Source organism: Martes martes (assembly GCF_963455335.1).
Source record: "Martes martes genome assembly, chromosome: 2".
NCBI lineage: Eukaryota > Metazoa > Chordata > Mammalia > Carnivora > Mustelidae > Martes > Martes martes.
Genome location: NC_137889.1, coordinates 89,823,530 through 89,838,447, shown reverse-complemented (window position 1 = coordinate 89,838,447; position 14,918 = coordinate 89,823,530). Strand labels below are relative to the sequence as shown.

Here is a 14,918-nt window from a genome sequence, read left to right as displayed (position 1 = left end):
TGCTGTTGCCTTTTAAGTATTAGTACTCAGAATCTCTGTCCCTCTTTAAGATATACTGCTAATTGCTCTGAACATTTTTGCTACTATTATATTTCTCTCAGAATATGAACAGTTCTGTGTACTATCAATTTTTTTAGAGTAGATTTGATATCATTTGGAAACAAGTCTGATAAATAAGGTTAGCCTTGTTTACCCATTTTTTTCCAACAATGAGATAATGTAATGGAGTTGATTCTTTAGTGTGATTTATACATTAAATTTTTTTACTTGGAAAATAATGTAAAGTTCTCTTTTTTCTAAAAGTGGTTTTTAAGTATCTTGTCCAAGTCACACATACAGTAGTGCTAGGCAGGATATGATTAGAATGTGGAGTTCTTTCTTTCTTTTTCTTTTTAAGTTTTTATTTAAGTTCTAGTTAGTTAATATACAGTGTATTGTTAGTTTCAGATATACAATACAGTGATTCAGCACTTCGATACAAACCCTGGTGCTCATCACAAGTGCCCTCCTTCAGCCCCATCACCTCTTTCACCCATCCCCCCACCCATCTTCGGGAACTATCTCTTTGTTCTCTATAGTTAAGAGTCTATTTCTTGGTTTGCCTCTCTCTTTTTTCCCCTATGATTGTTTTTGTTTCTTAAATTCCACATAGGAGTGAAATCATATGGTATTTGTCTTTCTCTGACTTATTTTGCCTAGTATAATGCTCTCTGACTCCATCTGTGTTGTGCAAATGATGAGATTTCCTTCTTTTTTAGGATGAGTAATGTTTCGTTGTATATACACCACATCTTCTTTATCCATTCATCAGTCGATGGACACTTGGGCTCTGTCTATAATTTGGCTATAGTAGATGATGCCGCAACATAGGGATGCATACATCCCTTTGAATTAGGTAAATGATTTGTAAATAATTACCTTTGGGTAAATAATGATAGTGCAGTTTCTGGGTCATAAGGTAGCTCTATTTTCAGCTTTTTGAGGAACCACCGTACTGTTTTCCAGAGTGGCTGCACCAGTTTGCATTCCCAGCAACAGTGTAGGAGGGTTCCCCTTTCTAGAATGTGGAGCTCTTTCTAATACAGCAGAATTCTGCATCGTCTGTTGCTGGGCTTCCTTCAGCTGCAGACCCAGGCCTAGTGCTGCCAGGCTGCGTGTTCACCCTCCTTGCCTCCTCAGTGAACTCCGTTCCACAGAAGGAGTCCTAACAGTGCTCAGATTCACGGAGCTCTTGTAGAACAAAGATAGAACACTGCATCTCTCTGAGCATCTGCTGTTCCAATTTGTACATACTGGCATGTTAGGATAGGAGCAAGCAAACCTTTTTTGTAAAGGGGTAGATAGTATATACTTCTGGCTTTGCAGGCCGTGTGGTCTTTGTCTCAGGTAGTCAATTCTGCCATTTTTGCAAGAAAGGAGCAATAGATAATAATAAGCAAATGATGATAGCTATGTTCCAATAAACTTTACTGATGGACACAAATTAGAATTTCATCTAAATTTCATGTGACAAGAAATAGTCTCCTTCTCTCACTCTTCAAGAAGAGTGGTAAAACCTGTTGTTAGCTAGAGGGCTGAACAGAAGTAGACCCTAGCCTCCTGACCTTTGGTTTAGTGTTTTTAATCTGGTATGTATGTTCACTTCTTTAAGTGTTTGAATGTGAGGCTATTAAACTGCTTTACAGCTTCCTGCTGATAAATCTCATGTTTGTAATATTACAGCCATGCTTAGGTTTCAACTAGTCATTTATGTGGTTCAGACTTTGCTTCTGATAATGCCATTTAACTAAAGGTTGTATTTGGACGACCTTGGAGTAAATGGATCATCTGTATAAAAGGATTTAATGTCTGTTTAATGTGCCATGGGTTTTTCTTATCAAACCAATTTGGAAAACACTATCATAATTCTTAGAGATTCATCTTTACATTGGGATATTTAACATGTGACTATAGATTAGTTTTCTTTTTTTAAGATTTTATTTATTTATTTGACAGAGAGAGACGCAGCAAGAGAGGGAACATAAGCAGGGGGAGTAGGAGAGGGAGAAGCAGACAACCTGCTGAGCAGGAAACTTGCTGTGGGGCTTGATCCCAGGACCCTGAGATCATGACCTGAGCTGAAGGCAGACGTGATTGAGCCACCTAGGTGCCCCCATTTTGTCAGTCTTAAAAACAAAACTGGTGTTTATGCAGTGTTCTTAGGAGTCCCCAAAGTGAGTAAGTAAATGAAGGTAAGAATGGCTAAGAAGCTTAGTTCTACACTGTTGGCTGTAGGTCCTTGGATTGAGGTTGCTAGAGGAGCTGTGACAAGAGAAAGGGCAGTGGCAGCATTTGAGTGCCCTCAGAGAGAGCTGGCCGAATGCTTTGGTGGCTATGACTTTGCACTTTTCCAGTGCAGGCAAGCCCTGTCCTCTAGGTCGGGTGGGTGGTCAGCTAACCCCTGTTTCCTTATCATGTGGAATAACATTGTTAGAATTTTTCTTATGTGTGCTCCAAAAATTGTATTTATTTATAATGGTAAGAGTAAAGATATCCTGTTTTTACTTGTACTTCTTGAAATATAAAACTGCATGTTCACTGGCACAAAAGGTTGAGAGTTCAGGTCAGAACTCTTATCCATTTGGACTTTACTCCTCCAGTGACTTAGCCAGGCGTTTCCATTGTTCTGCTGGCCTTCCCAGGCCTCGTAGCCTGAACTGGACCTTGAATTGGCTTGGTGAATCACTGGGAGGATCCTTAGCATTCAGGGGGGTCTATTGTGTTCTGTCAGCCTCTCCAACACATGGATCAATTATTTTTTAATTTAGAAATCAGTTTCATAACATACACTGTTTTTATATTCACCCAAGGACTTTGAACCACTGGAAGCATGTATCTCAATGGAGAAATTTGATTACATATCTTGTAATAATAAATGGTGTATTAAGTTTTTATCTTGCATTAAAACTTCTTTTTCTTTTTCTTTTTGAAAAGATAATTGTAACAATCATCCTGGGATTGGTTATAGGTGCCATTTTCTATGATCTAAAAAAGGATCCTACAGGAATCCAGAATAGGTAAGTAAATTTGGATCTTGATTGTGAGAAAGTGCTGTTACATCTTTCAAGCTAATGAAAATTCATTAAGAATTTGAATTTGAGACAAGTACAGGGTCAACTGAGGATCAGGATAAGTCAGTGAATTGCAAGCTGAATACGTGTGTGTACGTGTGTGTGTCTATATATGTATATGTAATTTGTACAGATTATACAGGTGGTTAATTTTTACCATCTTGACCAGTTTTAAGCATATAGTTCAGTGGCATTAAATACATTCACATTATTTTGTGAAGGAATTTATTTATTTATTTAGAGAGAGCGTGTGAGCATGGGGAGGGGTAGAGGGGGAGAGAGAATTTCAAGCAGAGTCTGCACTGAGTGCAGACCCTGATGTGGAGCTTGATCTCATGACCCTGAGATCATGACCTGAGCCAAGATCGAGAGTCAGATATTTAACCGACTGAGCCACCCAGGCTCCCCAGTACATTCACATTATTGTACAACTATTAAAACCATCCAACTCGAGAACTCTTCATCTTCCCAAACTGCATCTCTGTACATATTGAACAACAATTCCTCATTCTCCCTTTCTTTAGTGCCTGGAAACCGCCATTATACTTACTGTCTCTGAATTTGACTACTCAAGGTACTCATATAAGTGGAATCATACAGTATTTGTCCTTTGGTGACTGGCTCATTTTCCTTAGCATAGTTATCTTCAAGGTTCGCCCATATTGTAACATATGTCAGGATTTCTTTTCTTTTAAAGGCTGAATAATATTCCATTGTATGGAATACCATATTTGTTTATGCATTTCTCTGTCCTTGGACACTTGGGTTATTTCAGCCTTTTGGCTGTTGTGAATGTTGGGGAGGAAGAATTTCCTCTGCCATTCAGAGTCCTTCTAGTAGGACTAAGCATCACATTAACATTAACAGGAGAAAATAAAATTTAATAGCATGTGTACAGGTAATCCACACAGACATGCAAATTCCCAAAGCAGATAACATGATGCTTATATGAGTTAAGAAGAAGGGTGGTTAGGGTAAGGAAAGAAAGACCTTAGCAGAAAGTTGGGAGATGATGTTTAGAAAACAAAGGTTGTCCTCTTTATGTAAATAAGTTTCTTAAGCAAAGAGGCAGCTTTCTTAATAGCTCTCTTCCTGGTACAGGTTCTCCTTTCCAACGTAAATTTAGGCAGTTGAGGGGAAGATAAGAAGTTTTTTTTTTTGTTTTTTTTTGTTTTTGTTTTTGTTTTAGAAGATTTTATTTATATATTTGAGAGAGAGAGAGAGAAGATGAGAGATAGTATGAGAGGGGAGGGGTCTGAGGGAGAAGCAGACTCCCTGCTGAACGGGTTGCTCAATGAAGAACTCGATCCCGGGACTCCAGGATCATGACCTGAGGCAGTTGCTTAACCAACTGAGCCACTCAGGCACCCCATAAGAAGCTTTTTTTTAAAAATGTATTTGACAGAGAAAGCATACAAGTGCATGCACAAGCAAGGGGGAGAGGCAGACAGAAATAAAGGGAGAAACAGGCTCCCTGCTAGGAGCCATACTCAGGACTTGATTTCAGGGCCCCAGAATCATGACCTTAGCTGAAAGCAGATGCTTAAATGACTGAGCCACCCAGGTGCCCTGAGATGAAAAGTTTTCCTGAGTCTGCGGGTCTTGAATGCCTTTTTTTTTTTTTTTTTTTTTTGCTTTTAACTCAAAATAATCTTCATGTTGCTGTGAGCCCCATCTTGGAGTGGCCTGCCCTTTGCCCCTACTTGAGCAATGCTGCTATGCACGTGGTTGTACAAATAAGTATGTTTAAATCTCTGCTTTAAATTCTTTTGGATTTACACTCAGAAGTAGAGCTATTGGATTATTTGAAATATTTTATCTTCCACAGCAGCTGTATCATTTGACATTCCTACCAGCAGTGCACAAGGGTTTTAATTCCTCTACAACCTTACCAAACAGTATTTTCTGTTTTTTTTTCTTTTCTTTTCTTTTTTAAATAATAATAGCCATCCCAATTGGTGTCAGGTGATATGATTTTTGATTTGCATTCCCCTCATGATTAGTGATATTGAGAACCTTTTCTTTCTTTCTTTTTTTTTTTTTTAAGATTTTACTTATTTATTTGAGAGAGAATGAGTGAGAGAGAGCATGAAAGAGGAGAAGGTCAGAGGGAGAAGCAGACTCCCCAAGGAGCTGGGAGCCCAATGCGGGACTCGATCCTGGAATTCCGGGATCATGACCTGAGCCAAAGACAGTCGCTCAACCAACTGAGCCACCCAGGCGCCCTCTTGAGAACCTTTTCATGTGCTTATTGGCCATTTGTGTATCTTCTTTGGGGAAATCTTCTTTGGAGAAATCCTTTGCCCATTTTTTAATTGGAGATTTAAATTATTGAACTGTAAGTGCTCTTTCTTTATATATTCTGGATATTAATCCCTTATCAGGTCTAAATTTGCAAATATTTTCTGACATTCTGTGGGTCATCTTTTCACTGTTGAGAGTGTCCTTTGACATACAGAAGTTTTAAATTTTGATGTAGTCCAGTTTATCTGTTTTTTTCTTTTGTTTGATAAATAATTTTTTTCTATTTTTTTTATTTGTTTGCCGGGGGGAGGTGGATGACACTCAGGTTTTTCTGTTATATGGTTAGCACTCATGTTCATTTACCTTACCAAGTTTTAGTCATCATGTGCCTTTAAAAATATTTTTTCATGATGAGAGTTTGTAATGGGCTCTAGCATGCTCTGAATATCTATGCTCAGCAGTGTCAAAGACTGCAGACTTCTCCTTATACTTCATGTAGAAAGCTGTTCTGTGCCAGGCACTACACTCTGTGGTTTTATTTTTGTTTTTTTGTTTTTTTAATTTTTTTATTTTAATAAACATATAATGTATTTTTATCCCCAGGGGTACAGGTCTGCGAATCGCCAGGTTTACACATTTCACAGCACTCATCATAGCACATACCCTCCCCAATGTCCATTTCCCCACCACCCTCTCCCGTTCCCCCCTCCCCCCAGCAACCCTCAGTCTGTTTCTTGAGATTGAGTCTTTTATGGTTTGTCTCCCTCCCAATCCCATCTTTTCATGTTTTCTTTTCCTACCTTTCCCCAACCCCCCCCGCCTTGCATCTCCACTTCCTCATATCAAAGAGATCATATGATAGTTGTCTTTCTCCGATTGACTTATTTTGCTAAGCATGATACCCTCTAGTTCCATCCACGTCGTCGCAAATGGCAAGATTTCATGTCTTTTGATGGCTGCATAGTATTCCATTGTGTATATATACCACATCTTCTTTATCCATTCATCTGTTGATGGACATCTAGGCTCTTTCCACAGTTTGGCTATTGTGGACATTGCTGCTATAAACATTCGGGTGCACGTGCCCCTTCCGAGCACCACGTTTGTATCTTTAGGATATATACCCAGGAGTGCAATTGCTGGGTCATAGGGTAGCTCTATTTTCAGTTTTTTGAGGAACCTCCACACTGTTTTCCAGAGTGGTTACACCAGCTTGCATTCCCACCAGCACTGTAGGAGGGTTCCCCTCTCTCCGCATCCTCGCCAGCATCTGTCATTTCTTGACTTGTTAATTTTAGCCATTCTGACTGGTGTGAGGTGGTATCTCATTGTGGTTTTGATTTGTATTTCCCTGATGCTGAGTGATGTGGAGCATTTTTTCATGTGTCTGTTGGCCATCTGGATGTCTTCTTTGCAGAAATGTCTGTTCATGTCCTCTGCCCATTTCTTGACTGGATTATTTGTTCTTTGGGTATTCAGTTTGATAAGCTCTTTATAGATTTTGGATACTAGCCCTTTATCTGATATGTCGTTTGCAAATATCTTCTCCCATTCTGTCAGTTGTCTTTTGGTTTTGTTAACTGTTTCCTTTGCTGTGCAAAAGCTTTTGATTTTGATGAAATCCCAATAGTTCATTTTTGCCCTTGCTTCTGTTGCCTTTGGCGATGTTCCTAGGAAGAAGTTGCTGCGGTTGAGGTCAAAGAGGTTGCTGCCTGCATTCTCCTCAAGGATTTTGATAGATTCCTTTCTCACATTGAGGTCCTTCATCCATTTTGAGTCTATTTTCGTGTGTGGTGTAAGGAAATAGTCCAATTTCATTTTTCTGCATGTGGCTGTCCAATTTTCCTAGCACCATTTGTTGAAGAGGCTGTCTTTTTTCCATTGGACATTCCTTCCTCCTTTGTTGAAAATTAGTTGACCATAGAGTTGAGGGTCTATTTCTGGGCCCTCTATTCTGTTCCATTGATTATACGTCTGTTTTTGTGCCAGTACCATACTGTCTTGATGATGACAGCTTTGTAATAGAGCTTGAAGTCTGGAATTGTGATGCCACCGACTTTGGCTTTCTTTTTCAATATTCCTTTGGCCATTCGAGGTCTTTTCTGGTTCCATATAAATTTTAGGATTATTTGTTCTATTTCTTTGGAAGAAATGGATAGGATTTTGATAGGGATTGCATTAAATGCATAGATTGCTTTAGGTAGAATAGACATTTTCACAATATTTGTTCTTCCAATCCATGAGCATGGAACATTTTTCCATTTCTTTGTGTCTTCCTCAATTTCTTTCATGAGGACTTTATAGTTTTCTGAGTATAGATTCTTTGCCTCTTTGGTTAGATTTATTCCTAGGTATCTTATGGTTTTGGGTGCAATTGTAAATGGGACTGACTCCTCAATTTCTCTTTCTTCTGTCTTGTTGTTAGTGTAAAGAAATGCGACTGATTTCTGTGCATTGACTTTGTATCCTGACACTTTACTGAATTCCTGTATAAGTTCTAGCAGTTTTGGAGTGGAGCCTTTTGGGTTTTCCACATATAGTATCATATCATCTGCAAAGAGTGATAGTTTGACTTCTTCTTTGCCAATTTGGATGCCTTTAATTTCTTTTTGTTGTCTGATTGCTGAGGCTAGGACTTCTAGTACTATGTTGAACAGCAGTGGTGATAACGGACATCCCTGCCGTGTTCCTGACCTTAGCGGAAAAGCTTTCAGTTTTTCTCCATTCAGAATGATATTTGCAGTGGGTTTTTCATAGATGGCCTTGATGATATTGAGGTATGTGCCTTCTGTCCCTACACTTTGAAGAGTTTTAATCAGGAAGGGATGCTGCACTTTGTCAAACGCTTTCTCAGCATCTATTGAGAGTATCATATGGTTCTTACTCTTTCTTTTATTAATGTATTGTATCACATTGATGGATTTGCGGATGTTGAACCAACCTTGCAGCCCTGGAATAAATCCTACTTGGTTGTGGTGAATAATCCTTTTGATGTACTGTTGGATCCTATTGGCCAGTATTTTGGTGAGAATTTTCGCATCTGTGTTCATCAGGGATATTGGTCTGTAATTCTCTTTTTTGGTGGGATCCTTGTCTGGTTTGGGGATCAAGGTGATGCTGGCCTCATAGAATGAGTTTGGAAGTTTTCCTTCCATTTCTATTTTTTGGAACAATTTCAGGAGAATAGGAATTAATTCTTCTTGAAATGTTTGGTAGAATTCCCCTGGGAGACCATCTGGTCCTGTACTTTCGTTTGTTTGGAGATTTTTGATGACTGTTTCAATCTCCTTACTGGTTATGGGTCTGTTCAGGTTATCTATTTCTTCCTGGTTCAGTTGTGGTAGTTCATACGTCTCTAGAAATGTATCCATTTCTTCCAGATTGTCAAATTTGTTGGCGTAGAGTTGCTCGTAGTATGTTCTTATAATTGTTTGTATTTCTTTGGTGTTGGTTGTGATCTCTCCTCTTTCATTCATGATTTTATTTATTTGCATCCTTTCTCTTTTCTTTTTGATAAGTCTGGCCAGGGGCTTATCAATCTTATTAATTCTTTCAAAGAACCAGCTCCTAGTTTTGTTGATTTGTTCTATTGTTTTTTTAGTTTCTATTTCATTGATTTCTGCTCTGATCTTTATGATTTCTCTTCTCCTGCTGGGTTTAGGCTTTCTTTGCTGTTCTCTCTCCAGCTCCTTCAGGTGTAGGGTTAGGTTGTGTATTTGAGACCTTTCTTGATTCTTGAGAAAGGCTTGCACCGCTATATATTTTCCTCTCAGGACTGCCTTTGTTGTGTCCCACAGATTTTGAACCGTTGTGTTTTCATTATCATTTGTTTCCATGAATTTTTTCAATTCTTCTTTAATTTCCTGGTTGACCCATTCATTTTTTAGAAGGATGCTGTTTAGTCTCCATGTATTTGCGTTCTTTCCAAATTTCCTCTTGTGATTGAGTTCTAGCTTCAGAGCATTGTGGTCTGAAAATATGCAGGGAATGATCTCAATCTTTTGGTACTGGTTGAGACCTGATTTATGACGAAGGATGTGGTCTATTCTGGAGAATGTTCCATGTGCACTAGAGAAGAATGTATATTCAGTTGCTTTGGGATAGAATGTTCTGAAGATATCTGTGATGTCCATCTGGTCCAGTGTGTCATTTAAGGCCTTTATTTTCTTATTGATCTTTTGCTTAGATGATCTGTCCATTTCAGTGAGGGGGGTGTTAAAGTCCCCTGCTATTATTGTATTATTGTCAATGTATTTCTTTGATTTTGTTATTAATTGGTTTATATAGTTGGCTGCTCCCACGTTAGGGGCATAGATATTTACGATTGTTAGGTCTTCTTGTTGGACAGACCCTTTGATTATGATATAGTGTCCTTCCTCATCTCTTATTATAGTGTTTGGCTTAAAATCTAATTGATCTGATATAAGGATTGCCACCCCAGCTTTCTTCTGATGTCCATTCGCATGGTACATTGTTTTCCACCCCCTCACTTTAAATCTGGAGGTGTCTTCGGGTCTAAAATGAGTTTCTTGTAGGCAGCATATTGATGGGTTTTGTTTTTTTATCCATTCTGATACCCTGTGTCTTTTGATTGGGGCATTGAGCCCATTAACATTCAGGGTAACTATTGAGAGATATGAATTTAGTGCCATTGTATTGCCTGTAAGGTGACTGTTACTGTATATTGTCTCTGTTTCTTTCTGATCTACTACTTTGAGGGTCTCTCTTTGCTTAGAGGACCCCTTTCAATATTTCCTGTAGAGCTGGTTTGGTGTTTGCAAATTCTTTCCGCTTTTGTTTGTCCTGGAAGCTCTTTATCTCTCCTTCTATTTTCAATGATAGCCTAGCCGGATATAGTATTCTTGGCTGCATGTTTTTCTCGTTTAGTGCTCTGAATATATCATGCCAGTTCTTTCTGGCCTGCCAGGTCTCTGTGGATAGGTCCTCTGCCAATCTAATGTTTTTACCCTTGTATGTTACAGACTTCTTTTCCCGGGCTGCTTTCAGGATTTTCTCTTTGTCGCTAAGACTTGTAAATTTTACTATCAGGTGACGAGGTGTGGACCTATTTTTATTGATTTTGAGGGGCATTCTTAGCATCTCCTGGATTTTGATGTTTGTTCCCTTTGCCATATTAGGGAAATTCTCTCCAATAATTGTCTCCAATATCCCTTCTGCTCCCCTTTCTCTTTCTTCTTCTTCTGGAATCCCAGTTATTCTAATGTGTCGTCTTATGGTGTTGCTTATCTCTCGAAATCTCTCCTCGTGGTCCAGTATTTGTTTGTCTCTCTTTTGCTCAGCTTCTTTATTCTCTGTCATTTGGTCTTCTGTGTCACTAATTCTTTCTTCTGCCTCATTTATCCTAGCATTGAGAGCTTCCAATTTGGTTTGCACCTCATTAATAGCTTTTTTGATTTCAACTTGGTTAGATTTTAGTTCTTTTATTTCTCCAGAAAGGGCTTTTATCTCTCCGGAGAGGGTTTCTCTAATATCTTCTATGCCTTTTTCGAGCCCGGCTAGAACCTTGAGAATTGTCATTCTGAACTCTAGATTTGTCATGTTACCAATGTCCGTATTGATTAGGTCTCCAGCCTTCGGTACGGTCTCTTGTTCTTTTTTTTGAGGTGAGTTTTTCTGCCTTGTCATTTTGTCCAGGTAGGGTTTGCTTTCTCCTGCTGTGGAATTCCACTGTTCTTGGTGACTGAAGTTGGTTTTGGATGGGTTTCTTGTTGATCTTCTGGGGGAGGGGCCTGTTGTAGTGATTCTCAAGTGTCTTTGCCGCAGGCAGAATTGCACCGCCCTTGCCAGGGGCTGGGCTAAGTAATCCGCTCGGATTTGCTTTCGGGAGCTTTTGCTCCCTGAGCGTTTTCCGTAGAGTTCTGGAGGACGGGAATGAGGATGGCGGCCTCCCAATCTCTCCGCCCGGAGGAGCTGAGAGCTTGGGGTTCCGCTCCTCAGTGCGCTCTCAGAGCAAAGCGCCCAACCGCCCCGCCTCCCTGGCCTGCGGTCGCACCTTGAGGAAAACAGTCAATTGCTGGAGCTGGAGAAAAGCGCCGGGTCGCTTCCCTCTCCGCAGCCTCCAGCCGCGCTCCAAGCCCACCCAGCCTGCGACCGGCACAAGGTAACCCCGGGCTTAGAGCTCACTCCTCGGCTTTGTCGCTGTAGCCGGCTTCCCCGCTCTAATACCTGCGAGCTCTGCAGCACTCAGACACCCCCAGTCCTTCTGTGACCCCACGGGACCTGGGGTTATGCTGACCCCGCCTGGGTTTCCCCCGGTGTAGCCTCTGGAGCGCGGTCTCCCAGTGGAGCTGACTTTTAAAAGTCCCGATTTTGTGCTCCGTTGCTCTGCCGCTTGCCGGGAGCCGGCCCCTCCCCCCGGGGTCTATCTTCCTGTCGCTTTGGATTCACTTCTCCGCAGGTCCTACCTTTCAGAAAGTGATCGATTTTCTGTTTCTAGAATTGTTGCTCTTCTTCTCTTCGATTTCCCGTTGGATTTGTAGGTGTTCACAATGGTTAGATAAGCTATCTAGCTGATCTCCTGCTACCTGATGTCGTCTCAGCCTGCTACTTCTCCGCCATCTTGACTCCTCCCCTACACTCTGTGTTTTAAACCATGGATACAGATTTCTGCCCCAAGAGATGGGGGGTGTTATTCCTATTTTGCCAGAAGGATATGAGGAAAGTTGCAGTAGCTTACGTTGAATCTGTTTTGATGTCGGATTGTTTATGAAAGAAAGAATAAGCATAAAATTCAATTCCTCACTCAAGTAAAATAAATTATCTCCTGTATGGTATCAGATAGTGTTACTCCATGTTGAAATTATTATGGAAGCTTATTTCCAGAGTTATATCACTGCTATTCCCTTTACTTTCCCTGAAGGGGGTGGGGGTGTCTCGCTTGCTTCCAAGCTTGCTAGTCATTGATGGTCTGTACCCATTGTAGATGCCGTATTTTTACCAAGCACAGAATATAGGTCACAGGATCTATTGCCCATGGACCTTTTGTGTTGTGCAGTGGGAAGTATTTGGAAAAAGTATTGAAAAACCTGTCCTTAACTGCAATTTTAAAGAGGAATTGGGTATCTAACCATTAGGATTCTTGGTAGAAGAATCCAGAGAAATAAAGAAGCGGTTTAGCAGTTTCTTCAAATGTTTTCTGGAGAAATAGTTCTTTGGATTTATTTTAATTTGTATTTTTGACATAAACTTGCTGCCACTTTTTTGTCATTTGAAATTGCTCAGGAGGCCAGTGGTTTGGTTCTCTTTGGGAATGAATTATCCCAAAGAGGTGCTCTCGGATATTTTTCTTTTTCTTTCTTTCTTCCTTTCTTTCTTTCTTTCTTTCTTTCTTTTTTTTTAATATTTTATTTATTTATTTGACAGAGATCACAAGTAGGCAGAGAGGGAGGAAGGGAAGCAGGCTCCCTGCTGAGCAGGGACCCCGATGTGGGGCTTGATCCCAGAACCCTGGAACCATGACCTGAGCCAAAGGCAGAGGCTTTAACCCACTGAGCCACCCAGGCGCTCCTCTTGGCTCTTTTTCTAACCTGCATAACTAACAAGCTGGGTTTAATTTGTATGTAGTGTCTGAGCTTCTGTGGCCTAGTATTTACCTTACAGGCTTGTGGTGGTAGTTAAGTAAATTAATATAAACAGAAAAGATATTTTAAAAAATATTTGGATCAATAAGTAGATATTACAGTCATGGATTACCAGTGTGAAAAGAATTTGAATACCTTGCATTATTTAGCAATAAAAACTATTTACTCTAAAACAAACCATATGATTTAGAAGTAATAGTAGTATCTCCTAGTTCAGAATCATGATGAACATAACAGTGTTATGGATATAAGGCTTAACAAATTGAGCTAAATTGTTGCGTGTCCCATCTTTCTTTCTTTCTTCTTGTTCTTTCTTTCTTCCTTTCTTTCTTTCTGCATGTCCCTTATTTCTGAAATTAGCTTTTACTTTGCTAGTAGACTTATTTGTGTGGAAAAAGTTACATAGCCTCCTGTGTACCAGGTCTGGCTATTTTCTGTTCATTAATTATTGTATAAACATTTACTTATAAAACAGTCTGTTCTCAAAAAATAAATAAATAAAAATAAAACATTCTGTTCTCTCAGTTCTTTCTTCTTTTTCGGTGTTAAAAACAATTACTAAGTGTCTATGGACCTTTTTTTTTGAGAGGCTGTACACTTGGGTTTGTATTTTTAAAAATGTTCTCTCGTATTCTTGTGTCATTTAAATGATGGGTCACTTTAGCTCTTTCAGTGTCAACTCATGTCCTCAATGTCAATGAAATGGTTTGGTTATAAAGGGAAGCCCAACACCAGTTTTGGAACGTTGGCATGCTTTCATAACATGCGTTTGTGTAGCAAAGTGTAGATTAACTATGACTTTCCTTTTAAAGCCTTAATTATTTTACTGAGAAAGAAGCATTAGTAGTCTTCCTTTTCCTACAGGTACACAGATTTTTTTTTATAAACATCATTTTGTTTTCTCTCTTTTTTTTCTTTTTAAAGCTTTTATTTATTTATTTGACAGACAGATCACAAGTAGGCAGAGAGGCAGGCAGAAGAGTCGGGGGAAGCAGGCTCCCTGCTGAGCAGAGAGCCTGATGCAGGGCTTGATCCCAGGACTCTGAGATCATGACCTGAGTCGAAGGCAGAGGCTTTAACCCACTGAGCCACCCCGGTGCCCTTGTTTTCTCTTTTGAGCACGTCGGAAACCATTTTGGTGTGGCTTGTCAAGGACAACATCAAGGCTCTCAACAGTTGTGGGCTGATAGGATACACATAATCAGGTGTCGATTGAGGTTTTCCTCCACGGTCCTTTTGCCTCCTCATGTTTTAGTTACTTCTTTCCTTTAAAAAGGTGGCTGGTAGAGGTTTTTAAGCATTGCAGGCTTTATTTGGTTCACTCCTTCTCTGTTCATACATTAGGAATGATACTTGTTTTTGTTAGTTAAAATTCAAGATGATAATATTTTTATGACCTACGTATTCATCAGCACAGACTGCCATCACGAAGAACCATAGGCTGTGTGGCTTAAACAACAGTCTAAACAACAATTTCTTACACTTCTAGAGATCAGGATCTAGAGATACATGGTCAGGTTCCAATGAGAGCTGTCTTCCTGGCTCACAGGTGGCTACCTTTTTGCTGTGTCCTCACATGGCAGAGAACATGCACTCTGATGTCTCTCCCTTGTCTTTTAAGGGCGCTAATCCCATCGTGAGGGGCACAACCCTCATGACCTCATCTAAATCTAATTACCTCCCAAATACACTGTCTCTAATTATCATCACATTGAAGGTTTGGGCTTTAACATAGGAATGTGGGGGAGAACCCAGTTTAATCTATGGCAGCCCAGGATGATGACTTCCAGACTGTGCTTTGTGGACTCCCAGGGGTACCACTGTGGATACCGAGAGATGGTGGGGAGAAGGCTGATGGCGCTCATACTTCCCTATTTTAAGCAGAACGGTTTCTATTTAATGTTATGAGGTATCCTTTGAGGAGAGCATTTTGCAGTTAGAAAATTGACCTAAGAATGTTTAA

At 40.0% G+C, this 14,918-nt stretch overlaps 1 protein-coding gene across 5 annotated transcripts in view; it reads left to right on the top strand.

Moving 5' to 3' along the window:
• ABCG2 (ATP binding cassette subfamily G member 2 (JR blood group)) overlaps positions 1 to 14,918 on the top strand; it is a 166,263-nt gene that overhangs the window by 140,733 nt on the left and 10,612 nt on the right. For all 5 annotated transcript variants that reach the window (XM_080797463.1, XM_080797461.1, XM_080797464.1 and 2 more), the window contains exon 10: positions 2,974 to 3,056. In XM_080797463.1, the coding sequence (XP_080653589.1) occupies positions 2,974 to 3,056 (83 nt within the window). The remainder of the gene's footprint in view (positions 1 to 2,973; positions 3,057 to 14,918) is intronic.